The 14,969-nt window shown below is 42.8% G+C and overlaps 1 protein-coding gene across 3 annotated transcripts in view; it reads left to right on the top strand.

Annotated features, from left to right (window-relative positions):
* BABAM2 (BRISC and BRCA1 A complex member 2) overlaps nucleotides 1-14,969 on the top strand; it is a 582,320-nt gene that overhangs the window by 469,129 nt on the left and 98,222 nt on the right. For all 3 annotated transcript variants that reach the window (XM_030195882.1, XM_030195883.1, XM_030195885.1), the window contains exon 8: nucleotides 1,259-1,358. In XM_030195882.1, the coding sequence (XP_030051742.1) occupies nucleotides 1,259-1,358 (100 nt within the window). The remainder of the gene's footprint in view (nucleotides 1-1,258; nucleotides 1,359-14,969) is intronic.

Here is a 14,969-nt window from a genome sequence, read left to right on the forward strand (position 1 = left end):
AAAATATTATCTCCAACTTAACTACAAGTTTGTATAAATAAATAAATATGGCATGTATTAGCTTCGTGGAATGTCCCCTAGTTCTAGTACTATCCATTTGTGGATTTTATAGTACTTTTCCAAATTATTCAATTGAAAGCAATTTTAATCTCAGTAGAATTAGCCTTTTATTTTATTTTATTTTATTAAGCTGCGCTAAAAAGTGGCGAGTGCTACTGTCAGCATGTGGGTTTCTGGCATGATGTGGCCACTTTTAGCATGGCAGTACAAATGCCCGCATTCGGGGGGGGGGGGGGGGGGTTGTAATGGCCACACACTAATTTCACTATTAGTGCTTGGCCATTACCATCAGGAGCCCTTACCGCACCTATGAAGGAGGCAGTAAGGGCTCCCACACTAATCAGGTAGCATGCTGTAATATGCCTGTGCTGCCTGATTAGCAAAGCCACACCTACTCTGTGCCCCCAGACTTGCCTTCTGTTCTGGAAAATAAAAATATTTTCCCGTGCGGGATTAGCAAGCGCTAAGCAGAACACTACTGCAGGACACAGTGCATACCGTAGTAGGCCTACGGTAGGCCTACTGTGCCTTAGTAAAAGGGCCCCTTAGCCAGTTAGACAGAGCTCCACCCCTAGACCTACCTTAACCTAACCGATTAGAGACTGGCCGGTTAACAGCGATATTCAGCGGCACTACCCGGTTGACGGCCTTTGAATAATGGCAGCCAACTGCCTCAATTGGGTTTAACTGAGTAGGAGCCAAGTTAAACCCCTTTGAATACCCCAATTTAACAAAAGTTTTCTTGCCACTCCATAGGACTGCATTTATCAAACTTCTTCAGGCTACAACACCAGCAACCCCACTGAGGCACGTCGTAATGACATGCCTGTGAGGAGCTCGCTTAGGTGTAACATTCATGGTTGTGACCCACAATTTGGGAAGCACTGCTTTTCAAATACATGTTGAGAAATGTTCAAAAATACTAAGAAAAGTGTGGATCAATACAATTCAGCAGGATATTGAGGGCCTTACTTGACCAGGTAGTTTGATGAAGTGCTTCTTGGACTGCAAGTTTGAAACGCACAGAAGTTTTAATCCTTAGGATGCCATCCGCCTCAGGAGCAATAAGCATGAGAAAATCAATAGTCTTGTCTGAAGTAGCACACAAGCACTGTGATTAAGCAAAGGTAACAGAATTGCATTGCTAGCATTTCCCTGATTAAAACAGGACTAACCTTTCTTTAATTTGTGCTTTCAGTGCACTTGGTGGTTCCTCAGCGCTTCATATTCCCACCTTTCCTAGCGGAGGATGTCTAATTGACTATGTGCCCCAGGTCTGCCAGCTACTCACCAACAAAGTACGTGGGCTTTTCCTTTTTCCTTACTCGTAAGCATTAAGAAAACAAAAACTTCATGGACGAAATGCCTGTATGTCAGCTCTGGCAACTGAAACGTGACGGTAGATTTTCTTCCTGCATTAAGCTATATTGTAGGCAGTGGAAATGATTAGCTCATTAGACCTTATTCAATAATTTTTTCCATAATTACAGAATGAAAATGTATATTTTTTCTGAAAAGCCTAGTGAGTTTTCCCAATCCTCACTTATTCTTAAAATTCCTATCGATATATTGCAAAATCAGAGCTGTGCCTATAGGCCAAGAGGAAATATTGATACAAAGGCTATGCCAAAGAATCTTATAGAACTTTAAAGGGTAGGAAGTGGCTGCATATGCTGAGTGCTGGAAACTAGGAGCTAAAATTGTATGGGTCTCTTAACACGCCGTAATAGCAAGTGTATAAACTGGGTGCTAACGTTGGGCTCCCGCTTTCTGGCCTAACCTTCAGAATACTTTAAGTTTTACACATTGCTGCCATATTCAGGTGCCCGCACTTACACCAGCTCTGTGGCTGGCACACCAGTACCAGGTCCTGCTTGGATTCGATAACAGAACCTAGTTGCCCAGGCTCGGTTATAGAATAGGCTCCAGCTTTGCAGCCTTTGGAGCACCTAAATGGAGATGCCCTGTTAGACAAGTACTCCCCCATGTGTCCTGGGCAAGGTATCTCATTACACTCAGTGCGATAACAGTAATCTGTTGTACACTGTAAAATTTTCATATAATCAAAAATTTCAGTTATTTGACTATGGATCTCATACTAGTGTAACGTAATATGAGCACTTGGGAACTGTGCCACGGTAATGCAAAATTTCTGGGATCACCTCCTTTGAATATGTGTCGAAATTTCCTCTACCTGAGCGAACCCATCGGTCTTGATCCTATCCCCCAGTGTACCAGCATGTTTCCCTAAACTGTTTCCCATCCTAAAACCATTTATGTGTTTAGGTTGGGCTAGCGGACATGAACTCCACTGCAGTTTACAAAAGTACAGTAAGCACTTAGGACTCAATTCTGTAAATGGTACCCAAAAATTAGCGCTAAGTTCTATTATATAAATGGCGCTCAAAGTTATGCGCTGTTTATAGAATAGCATTTGGCACCAGAATCTATACCCAGTTTTGGGTATGAGGATTTACACCAACTAAAACCTTGTGTAAATTCTTGCACCTAAATTAGGAACAAATCTCCCTTATTCAGTAAAACTGCACTCAAATGCTAGGAAAACCCCTGACCACCCATGCCCCTCCCATGGGCATGCCCCCTAAAGATGTGCGTGCAAATTTTAATGCCCATTAGTGCCGGTAATTGATTATTAATAACCATTTATCAGCATTTATTGGCTCATTTACCAATTGAGAGTGGAGGAGTGGCCTAGTGGTTAGGGTGGTGGACTTTGGTCCTGGGGAACTGAGGAACTGAGTTCGATTTCCGGCACAGGCAGCTCCTTGTGAGTCTAGGCAAGTCACTTAACCCTCCATTGCCTGCCGCATTGAGCCTGCCATGAGTGGGAAAGCGCGGGGTACAAATGTAACAAAAATAAAAAAAACAAATAAAAATTAAATTGCACGCACAAATTGGGTGTACACTCAAATTATCACATGTGATTTTAAGTGCCATATATAGAATTAGGGCATTAACATACAAATTAGTCTGCAATAACTGCGGTAACTGTTGTTGTGCTGACATGTAATCGGGTATCGTCGCAGGAGCCCTTATCGCCATCTCAGTGAGTGGCGGTAAGGGTTCCCCGCCGCATGGCCACGCAGTCAGAGTTCTCTAAGCACATGGCCATGTTTGTCTGAGGGCTTTTTACCCACTGCGGTAAAAAGGGCCCTGGTGCTTAGGAAAAATGACCCCCGCTGCTAGCACAGGGCCCTGATTCCCGCAGCTTGTTAAAAGGACCCCTAAGTTTGTCATCAGGGACATTGCTAGTAAATAGAATGGCTTTCTGTATGCCTTGTATGTTACTGTGTGATTCTGAAAAGCAGTTACGCTAAAGCATCTTGAATTCTAGCAAGATGAATAGTGTAATAGAAATTGTAATGATTATTAATATTATCATGGCTAAATGATGTATTCTAGATAATTCTCAGCAGAAGGTGGTATAATGTTTTCCTTAACTTTATCCGAAGTGTGAGTTTTCAGCCTAATTAATATCCAAACCTGATAGAAATCCTTATCCACAGTGGAAAAGGCAAACGTTGAACTTCTCTTTGTATGATCTATTTTATTTATTTTCATTGCTTTTATTTAGAATTTTTGCGGTTTAAATGAGAAAAAATAATCTATGGTTTTTAGTAAGGAGCTTTTCAAAGCATGATTCCAGAAGTACCCTGAATTATAATTTTCTGGCTGTTTTGTAGTGGTTTACATTAAAACAAAAACAACTTTAGAAAAGGACTTTAAGCTGATATGTTCTGTTTCTAAAATCTTCAAACAGGGCTGACTTTTCTCTTTTTAAACAAATTCAGGAGAGAAAATGCATCATCTGTTTTGCTTTTACTGAAAATAACATTTCAGAGCCCACACATTGCCTTCTAAATAATCGCTGCTTTGGCAATTAAAATGAGCCCTATCTTATAAATAGAATAATTTTATTTTGGGGAAGGATATAACATGGCTTCCAGCAGAGATTGCATGAAGGTTATTTCAGAAAGCTCAGCCCAAGCAGGGAAAACTAGCATCACCATATCCACTACAAAGTCATTCCATGTTGTTTTTCAATCTTTTATTTCACTCAGCATTGAGAGACTTCAATATATAAATGTCTCATTCTTAAAAATAAGTGGACTATACTACCCTGTGACTGAAAATCTCTTGTTAGGGACTGGATGTTTCAAAGGAACTTGCACAGGTTACTTCTAACTCTCCAATCCAAATCCAGATTAGGCTAGTAATGACTGAAAATTGTCTGGCATGAAATCGATTAATCAAGTCTTTGAATGTATGTATGTCTTGCTTTAGCCCGAATGGTCCAAGGACGGTTACACAAACATGGTGTAGGGAGGAATTTCTCCAAGGGGAAGCAAAGAAATTTTTTGCATTATCTAACAGAGCTCTCAATGGAGCAGTTAGTAACAGGGAAGATGACACTGATGAGAATTGCCTTATGTATGGTGGGAGAGATAATGTTTTAGAATTCTTGAGTAGATCAATGTACGGAACTGTTAAAACATGTCTGATTCTAGAGTCATCTCAATAACAGCAACAAAACTCTCTCAATACCACGCATACTTTATAAAAAGAATCCTCTACAACAACAAAAAAAGTCACTCAATACCTACAGCAAATCTACCATTACAACACTAGCTTCCAAAACTCACATAACAAGGACCGTAAACATGTAGTGGGCCCACGGACGTAAGTACAACTATTGAGAAAACTGAACAAGACAAATTACTGTAGATCTTTTCATTTAAATTCCATGTTAATAGAATAGCCATCTTTGGACACACACACACACACACACACACCCCCCTCACCAAAGAGAAATTAAGGGTGTCTTTTTAGCTTGTGGTAAACGCTGAGATGCCCATAGGAATATGTATTTATTTATTTGGATATTTGCTCACACCTTTTTCAGTAGTAGCTCAAGATGAGTTACATTCAGGTACACTGGATATTTCTCTGTCCCAGGAGGGCTCACAATCTAAGTTTGTACCTGAGGCAATGGAGGGTTAAGTGACTTGCCCAAAATCACAAGGAGCAGCAGTGGGATTTGAACCGGCCACCTCTAGATTGCAAGACTGGTGCTCTAACCACTAGGCCACTCCTAGTGGGCGTCTCAGTGTTTACCACCAGCTGAATTTTACCATGAGCTAAAAATGCTAGTGCAGCTTTGTAAAAGACCCCCTAAGTAACCACAAACTAAAAATAGAAATATATAGACAAAAATTAAACTAGAAATATTTTCTCATCTACTGTGTAAAATATAAAGATAAAAGATATATATTGCAAAAATTAACAAAGCTGCATTTGGATTACAAAGATTACAGGGTCTCTGTGTTTTAGGATCTTTCTCAATATACCTTGCAACAATGGAGGCTTATGAAGCCGGCTCTTGATATTTTGATAAAGGAGAAAATTGCTTATCGGTGGGGATTTCCCTTCTCTCTTTACTTTTTTCTTCAAGGCAAACTTCACCGTGTTCAGTCTTTTGCTACTGTTTGGAAGCTGTTCCATGAAGCTGGACTTTCAGTTACTGCATCATCTCGTACTACGATGGTGCCTACTAGTAGGCCAAAGCTCCAGAGGTGGAAAAGTGTGTCCACTAAACCCAAGAAGGTGGTGGAAATGGTGCAAGCTGTGTCCCCTGTGTGACTACTTTGTTCATTGGAATTTGTTAATTATGTGGACTCTTTATTGTCCATTGTTGTGGGGGACTTTTCAGCTCTTTATTTTCTGGCTGGCTGAGGTTTCCTGCAGAGTGGTGACTGTGTGTGTTTGCATGTTGAGTCTGGTTGTGGGTAGAGTGGCGGATGAGTGGGATTGTTTATTTTTCTTAAATGAGTTTGGAGTGAGCATGGAGAGGGGCGACTGGTATTGGGTCTGTTTAGTGTGGTGAGTTAGGTCCTCTGTTTCCCATTCAGTGGCCTTTTAGGCCTGCTGACTGGTGTTTGATGTGTGTTTGGGGGAGGGGTTGGGGGAGGATTCTTTTCATCTATGTCCAGAATTGGTATGCTTTTCAGAAGGGGAGGTTTGTTCTATGCTTTTGCTAATTATTCTCAATGTATGCTGATTTAAAAGTGCTATCTTAGAATGTGAAAGGGTTGAACTAGCCTCAGATACATCACAAATTGTTTAAAGAGCTACTTCATCTGAATTCTCAAATGGTATTTTTAAAAGAAACTCACCTTCAACGTGCTCTTCAGTGGTTCCTCTCTCATCCTCACTATCCCTATGCTTATTATGCCTCGGCAGTTGATGCTTCTAAAAAGCATGGAGTGGCTATTTTGCTGCACTCTTCCTTATAGGTCCAGGTCATTAAGACCAAGAGGGACCCTAAGTGTCGTTTCCTGTTTTTGCACTTATTTATAGAAGATCAGGTTGAAATTACATTAGCCTCGGTATCTGCTCCTAATGATCATCAGGATTCTTAAGCTTTGGGATGCACTGTCTTCATTTCTTTAGGGTAAACTCATCTTAGGGGAAGATTTAAGTGCTACTTTTAACCCTTCTCTGGACCATTCTGGAGCTGTGATGGGGCCGTACTTTTGACTTTCATCTGCTTTGGTCTCTTTTTTGTGGGCTTTAGGTGTTATTGACATTTGGCACGTCACACATCATAAGGTTCAAAACTAGTCTTACTATTCTCCTACTCACGATTCTTATTCTCATATAGACAGTGTTCTTCTCGAAACTCAGTTGGCTGAGGTTGCCCCTTCTTCTGGTATAGGAATTAATCACGTTCTTGGATCATGTGCCTGTGTGGGCTGTTGTCCCTTCCCTCCAGGAGGAAGATATAGACCGGAGATGGACCTTAAATACCCTTTTATTGCATGATGCTGAGATTCTTGGTGGCTATAGGTCTTTTCTAAAGGATTATTTAGATGTGAACCTTCACTCTGGGCCTTCTTTAAGTATTGTGTGGGATGCCTTGAAGACAGTATCCTGGGGTTATTTTCTCCAGCAGGCTAGTAAATGGGCCCACCCTCAACGATCTCAGTTGGCTTGATGTTTCGATGACAGTAGTAGTTTGGAAGACCATCATAAAACTACTGGTTTAGTATCTGTTTTGTGGGAATTGCAGGCTGCCAAACTGCAGCTGGATGATATTTACTCTGAACAGTTGCGGTTTGTCCAATCTCACCATAAGATAGTTCACTATGAACATATTAATAAAACAGACTGCTCTTTAGCTTTGAAGCTTCAGCAGCTGCATACTGCCCACACTATCCTTTGTTTAAGGGATGGGAAGGGTCACTTTTTGACTAAGTCAGCTCTGTTTCGTCAGTGTTTTCAGGAATATTATCAGTCTCTTTACTTTCAAGATGATAGTCTCAGTTCGGCTGCAGTTGACAGTTATTTGTTTTCTTGTGATCTCTCTACACTGACGGATGCTCAATGTGCTGACCTTGATCATCTGGTGACTCCTTGGGAAGTTCAATTGGTTATTAAATTGTTTCCAATGGATAAATCTCCTGGTCTTGGTGGGTTACCAAACAACTTCTATTATTATTATTATTATTATTTATTGCATTTGTACCCCACATTATCCCACCTTTTTGCAGGCTCAGTGTGGCTTACAGAGTGTTGTAATGATATAGTCGTTACATGGTTTGAAATATAGTCGGTAGTAAGCTGAAGGTAAAGAGGGTTTAGATGGCAGGTGTTAGGTAAGGTCGTGTGAGAGGTGTTTTTTTTATGTACTTGGGTGGTTTAAGGAATGATTTGTTTCATTAAGGGTGTTGTAGGCTTTATTGAAAAGATGTGTCTTCAAAGCTTTGCGAAAGCTAGTTAGATTATTCATGCTGTTGAACTAGCTCCTCTTCTTGCTGACCTCTTTGATGCTGTCCATACAGGTGAGGCACTACCCCCATCTACAATCGAGTCTTGGATCACGGTCATTCCGAAACAGGATAAGGACCATAAGGAGTGTGCATCTTACAGCCCTATTTCTGTGTTGAATGCTGATGTCAAGTTATTGGCTAAAGTTCTGGCCAACCGTCTCTCAGATGTTTTACCTTCTATTGTCCACCCTGACTAAGTGGGATTTAATGCTCACTGTCAAGCTTTGGACAATGGTTGGAGAATGGTGGACTTACTACACTTTGCCAAATATGAACGGATTCCACTGTGTCTTCTCGGCTTGCACGCCAACACGCACACTTGACTGTCACAGCCCTGAGCCATGTGTGTGTAGTTCTTCTCTGACTGCAGGCTCCTTGATTGCTTTGCTTCCATGCACCTGGGTCTGCTTTCTCTCTGCCTGGCTTCCAGGCTCCTTGATTGCTTTGTTTCCTCCCACCTGTGTCTGCTCTCTCTTTGCCTGGTTTCCATTGCTTCTCTCCTATTGGTCTTCCGGTTCCTCCTTCCCCTGCTCTTGTCCTATGGCTGTGCTCTTTCTCCCTGCTGGTCCCTGCTGATGTCAGACGCCAGCACTTTATCAGCTGAGCTCTTCCTGGACTCCATGCTTCGGCTTCTACTTTGGTAGGTGTTACTTGCTGAGTAGTGTGCTTCTTCTCTACTTTGTCCCTCGTTGCTGACTTTGCCTGTACCTGGATTACTCTCTTGACCTGCTGTCTGCCTACTGACTTTGCCTGTGCCTGGATTACTTTCTTGCCAGCTGCCTGCCTATTGGCTTTGCCTGTACCTGGATTACTTTCTTGACCTGCTGTCTGCCTACTGACTTTGCCTGTACCTGGATTACTCTCTTGACCTGCTGTCTGCCTACTGACTTTGCCTGTACCTGGATTACTCTCTTGACCTGCTGTCTGCCTACTGACTTTGCCTGTGCCTGGATTACTTTCTTGCCAGCTGCCTGCCTATTGGCTTTGCCTGTACCTGGATTACTTTCTTGACCTGCTGTCTGCCTACTGACTTTGCCTGTGCCTGGATTACTTTCTTGCCAGCTGCCTGCCTATTGGCTTTGCCTGTACCTGGATTACTTTCTTGACCTGCTGTCTGCCTACTGACTTTGCCTGTACCTGGATTACTTTCTTGCCTACTGCCTGCCTACTGACTTTGCCTGTACCTGGATTACTCTCTTGACCTGCTGCCTGCCTACTGACTTTGCCCGTACCTGGATTACTCTCTTGACCTTCTGCCTGCCTATTGACTTTACCTGTGCCTGGATTACTCTCTTACCTGTTGTTTGCCTATTGACATTACCTGTACCTGGATTACTCCCCTGCCTGATGCCTGCCTGTTGACATTGCCTGTTCCTGGATTACTCCCCTGCCTGCTCCCTGCCTATTGACTTTGCCTGTACCTGGATCACTCTCTTGCCTGCTGTCTGCCTGGCCGATACGTTCACCACCCCGCTTCCAGCTCCATCTCGTAAGTCCTGCAGGCCGCCCAAACCTAGGGGCTCAACCTCTGGGGAACGGCGGTCAGTGCAGGTGAAACCCAGGGTTGTCCAGCCACCAAGCAGAACCTGGTCCGAGTACCGGGCTCAGCAGCACTCTACTTGGTACAAGAACTCACAAGTCTGACAGCCCCGTCTTCCCCATTCTGTTCTGTATCACGATAAGAGGAGGAGCATTTTGGGAGTTCCTAATATTTTTTGGTACTGTTGAGCGGCCCAGGCACCGACCACTTTGGAATGGTATCAGGCGCTTCCCTATAAGTTGTGGGTATACTTGAAAGAGACATTTGTTGGCTCTCGACCTTTGGGATCTCTAATGTGGCTTTCCCACAAATATGGGTGGTGACTCTTGTCCTTCTATTTCCACTACTTTTTATTATTGGGATAATTTATTTTCTTCCTAGGACCAGATTTTGTCCTATCTCACATCTATAGCTTTTAACCCTTTGTTTCCTCCAGAGCTTGTACCCGTGTCCTTTACAAGATGGTTTACTTTTGGATTAAAGACTTGGGGTCAGCTGTTTGATGATGAGCCCTTACTCTCCTTTTCTTCCTTAACTAAGGCCTATCCGATTCTGCCTGAAGGTCAGTTTGCCTACATTCACCTACACCATTTCCTTTCCTTGGCATCTATCCACTTGTGGGTGCATCGGGAAGACTCCTTTTTGGAAGACTTATGTGATGATTCTAAGAGTACTAGGAGCTTGATTACTTGCCTCTACAAGTATTTGTGTTCCTTTACTCCCCCATACACTTTGCATCGTAATCACTGGCAGCATGAGCTGGGGATGGCTCTAGAGGATGATGAGTGGAACTTTCTGGAAAAAGTACTGTTGAAGGTTTCTATTTCTGTGCCATTTGAAGAAAATGAGGTTAAAGTGCTATACCACTGGTATCACCTAGCATCTTCAGCATATCTACTCACTCGCTTTATGCTGGTGAGATTGTGGGGAAGCTGGTACCATGGGGCATATTTGGTGGACTTTTGTGAAGGCCTGGACATTTTGGAGAGCAGTTCAACAAAGACTCCAAGTTTGGTTGCATTGTCCCGTTCGGTGGTCACCGTTATTCTTTGAGGCATATTTTCAAAGCACTTTGGGAGGCTAAGTTCCATAGGTTTCTATGGAACTTTGGGAGGCTAAGTGCTTTGAAAATGAGCCTCTTTGTGTTCCCCGGGAAAGTACCTGGACTTAAGCGTCCTCAAGTTATTCTGGTGCATCATACTGTGTGTGTAGCCCAGGTTATTTTGGCGGCTCACTGGAATGAGTGAACTGTACCTTCTTTGGTAACATGGCTTAACAAGCTTTGGTGTGTTTGTGACATGTAGGGCCTTCTAGCTGCTTGTCACTGCTCTATCCATTAGTGGGAGACCATTTGGGAACCTTTCCTCCTACATTGTTCAGCTTAACCCTTGGATTTATTGCTCTGAGTATGCTCCTGTTTTTCTGGACTTTCTGATGTGTGGGTTGGGGGTGGGCTGGAGTTGGGGAGGGGTTTCAGACAAAAACCTTGAAAATGTTCAGAAGTTCATTTGTTTGTTCCTGCTCTGCCTTAGACAGGGGAAGTTTTCCTCTTTCTTTTTCAGTCTCATATATTTACCTTGTTGCCATGTTGTATCCTTGTTTTGCTGGTTTTTGTATTAGCTGTTGTGTACCTGCTCCTGTCTATGGTTTTCAATAAAGACTTCTAAAAATTAAAAAAAAAAAAAAGGTTTGGACAAGTTTCTGGAGGAAAGTCCGTAGTCTGTTATTGAGATGGACATGGGGGAAGCCACTGCTTGTCCTGAGAGAATGGTAGCATGGAATGTTGCTACTAATTGGGTTTCTGCCAGGTACTTATGACCTGGATTGGCCACTGTTGGAAGCTCGATACTAGGCTAGTTGGGCCATTGATCTGACTGACCAAGTATGGCTATTCTTATGTTCTTATATACATAGCTATAATTTGAGTTGCTCTTTCTCACATGCATCACTTTGCACTTGCTCATATTAAGCATCATCTGCCATTGGGATGCCCAGTTTCTCAGTCTCGTAAGGTCATCTTGCAGTTTTTCCACAATCCTCTTGCAGTTTAACAACTCTGAATAACGTTGAGTCATCATCAAATTTAATTACCTGTCTAGTTATTCTCATCTCTAGATCATTTATTAATATGTTAAAAAGCATACCCCTGGGAAGCCCACTATTTACTCTCCTCCATTGAGAATACTGACCATTTAATGCTATTCTCTGTTTTCTATCTTTTAACAGTTCTTAATCCACAATAGGACATTATCTCCTATCAAATGACTTTAGTGCATCCTTACACATGACTTTCCCACCACACAAAGCCCATTTTTAGCACGGTTGTCAGAAAAGGCTTTTTCTGTTTGTTGAATATATGACCTTGTGCTGATTAGCACCCAGCTATTTAAAACAGATTACCATGGGAGCACGTACCGCCTCCTATTTAGAAGGCGTTAAGGGCTCATGCATTATGGATGCATTATGGATTGGAGGACTAGCCTAATGGTTAGTACAGTGGCCTGAGAACCACTGCAGCTTCTTGTGACTCTGAGCAAGTCACTTAACTCTCCATTGCCCCTGGTACAAAATATGTAAACCACTTTTGATTATATCCACAGGAAGGCAGTATATCAAGTCCCATTCCCCTTTCTATTTCCCTAACCAGTAGCACAGCAGTAATGTTAGTGTGCTAGCTGATTAGTGCACCTGCTCCCTCTCCCAAAATGGGGCGTAGCCAGACTTCAATGGTAGGGGGGTCCAGAGCCGAGGTGAGGGGGCACATTTTAGCCCCCCCCCCCCCCGCGCTGATGACTCCCCGCCCGCCAGCCAGCCATTACCGACCTGCCCGCCCACCATTGCCGACACCTCCAACAACTTTGACCCCTCCCCACCGCCGATGACCCTCTCGACCCCCCGCCTGCCATCGCCTACCTTTGCTGGCGGAGGACCCCAACCCCCGCCAGCCGGTCTTCTTCCTTCGTTTGGTTTCTGACTGAGTCTGACATCCTGCACTTACAACGTGCAGGACGTCAGACTCACAGAAACAGAACGAAGCCTTGCAATCTGCAGGGCTTCGTTCTGTTTCTGTGAGTCTGACGTCCTGCACGTTGTACATGCAGGACGTCAGAGTCAGAAACCAAACGAAAGAAGAAGACTTAGCAAAGGTAGCAGGCGGCGGGTTGGCAGCAGGAGGGGGGGTGAGAGGGTCACCGGCAGGGGGGTCCAGGGCCAAATCTACGGGGGCCCAGGCCCCCGTGGCCCCATAGCAGCTACGCCCCTGTCCCAAATAAATAATTCCCGCCTGCAGATATCCAAACTAATGTGGAACGCTTTAGTGCATCCCGTGTTAGGCCATTTTCTTTTTCTGTGTTAGGCACATAGTGCCTAATTCAGCTTAGTAAAAGCTTCCTTTCCAACGTTAGAATATCTTCACATTTGAGTGATATAATCTGATGGAGCCCAGTGTAATGCTGTGAGTAAAAATCTGTAAACTTTTATAGAACTTCCAGCACAAACTATTTGCACATGTGTGAGATGTACAGCTCCACTGTCATCACCAGGGGCTATCTCAGTTCTTTTTTTCCCTGTGGTGTCCATCAGTCACATCTCTTTGTGGCTGAGTATCTTTCAAATATTTTTTTCGTGTTTAGCATTGAGTCGTTTCAGTAGGGCCTCTCCCTCCCTTTTAGCTCATCCTATTTAGGATTCTGGGTATTTCTCATGTTTCTTTATTTTTTTAAATTCTTTTTACATCTAGCCATTTGTTTTCAATGCGATCATTTTTCCATTGATGTCCCAAAGAAAGGCATACCCCGCAGCTTCAGAATGTGCAAGAGGTACACCAAGGCTATTTTTATTTATTTATAAAACAATTTATAAACCACAATATCCAAAATTCTAGGTGGTGTACAAGAAAAAAAATCATAATCCAACTTAAAAAAAAAAATACTAACATGACAACAAAAATCAAGAATTCACAGAGAATCAACCATAAAAGGTCTAAACAACGCCTTTAGCCAAAGGCCTGAGAAAACAAATAAGCTTTAAGCAAATTCCTAAATTGAAGGTAACACTTGACCTTATATAGTTCAACAGGAAGACTATTCCAAGACATGCTACTTCCACATAGAAAATTTTTGACCTAATATCTTCCAGCCCAATCTGTTTATAAGATGGAACGTTTAATACCATTTTATCAGCAGATCCTAGGTGATGAGGTAGACAATAAATCCTTAATGCAGTAGCTAAAGGAAGCGGAACATCACTACTCACAGCTCTATAAATCAAACTCAAAATCTTAAACTGCACCCTCCATTTCAAGAGTAACCAATTCAGTTTTTGTAACACTAGGGTAATATGTTTGTATCTAGAACCCCTGATAAGACAGGCTGCAACATTTTGTGCAGTCTGTAGTGGTCTCAACATATATACGGGAAACCCAGAAAAAGTGAGTTAAAATAATCAAATAAAGGATACAGCAAAGACTGAAGTACCAGTACTCAGTTGGTGTCTGGCATGTATAGTGCCTGAACACAGTCTCTCAGTGTCCTAGGTTTCATCTTATGTCCTTGAGAAGTCTTCATGGTCATGAAGAGTATAGGAAGGAGCTATTCAGTTGAAGTAAATCTGATTTAAGAATATCAGCACTTGATGCATTGACCAATATGGACCCAGAAGCTGCTGACATGAAGCTATTGGCAGCTACAATCATACCATTGAAACACTTCCTTATGGAGACCCATACATCCTCATTGATGTCATGGGAATTGTGTCAGCTTTCAAGGGCCTACCTCAAGCCACTGGTTAACCTCAGGAGGCCCAAGAGGCCAATACTATACCTGCTGTGTGCCACAGTGTCTCACAACCTTAGCAGTTCTTGGTACTGAAACCTGTTCCTCTGCAGCCCATTCTAGAGACTCACACACTACTTGGAATCTCAAATTCAGTGCCAGTGCACGGAGATGCATCAGCCTTAGTGCAGTACTAGCTTTCTTGATGCTCGTATCAAGTGAGTCCAAGCAGGAAGATGCACCAGGTTCTTGAACTACATTGAGGTCTAGATCCCAATAGGCAAGGCCAAAGTAAGACAAAATAAAACTGCCAGCATAATTAAAGGATAGGTGATCCAAATGAAGAACACTAGAAAAAGTATAAGCACTGGCAAATTAGATGCAAAGTATTGATTAGGCAGAAAGAAAGATCATTTGAAAAAAATCTTGCCATAGAAGCAAAAACTCATAAGAAAACCTTTTTCAGGTGAACCAGCTTATAATACATTAGATCAGTGCTGTTCAATGTAGTTCTTAGGGCATAGTTGAGTTTTTCCTGAAGTACCACAAAGCTACTGCTAGAGGTCAGACAGCCATTTTCAAGAGGAGACAGCATTGGGCAGGAGTGAATGGATATTGCTCCTGCCCATTCTTCCCCTAGACCACCAGGGACATCTCCAGGTAGGCTCGGGGGACTTACAGAGGTAAGGGGGGAGCTGGGGCAGTTTCTGTTTTCTTTTAAGGGGGGGGGGGTGGAAGAGGTGATTG

The sequence above is a fragment of the Microcaecilia unicolor genome, chromosome 3 (genome assembly GCF_901765095.1).
Source record: "Microcaecilia unicolor chromosome 3, aMicUni1.1, whole genome shotgun sequence".
Taxonomy (NCBI): domain Eukaryota; kingdom Metazoa; phylum Chordata; class Amphibia; order Gymnophiona; family Siphonopidae; genus Microcaecilia; species Microcaecilia unicolor.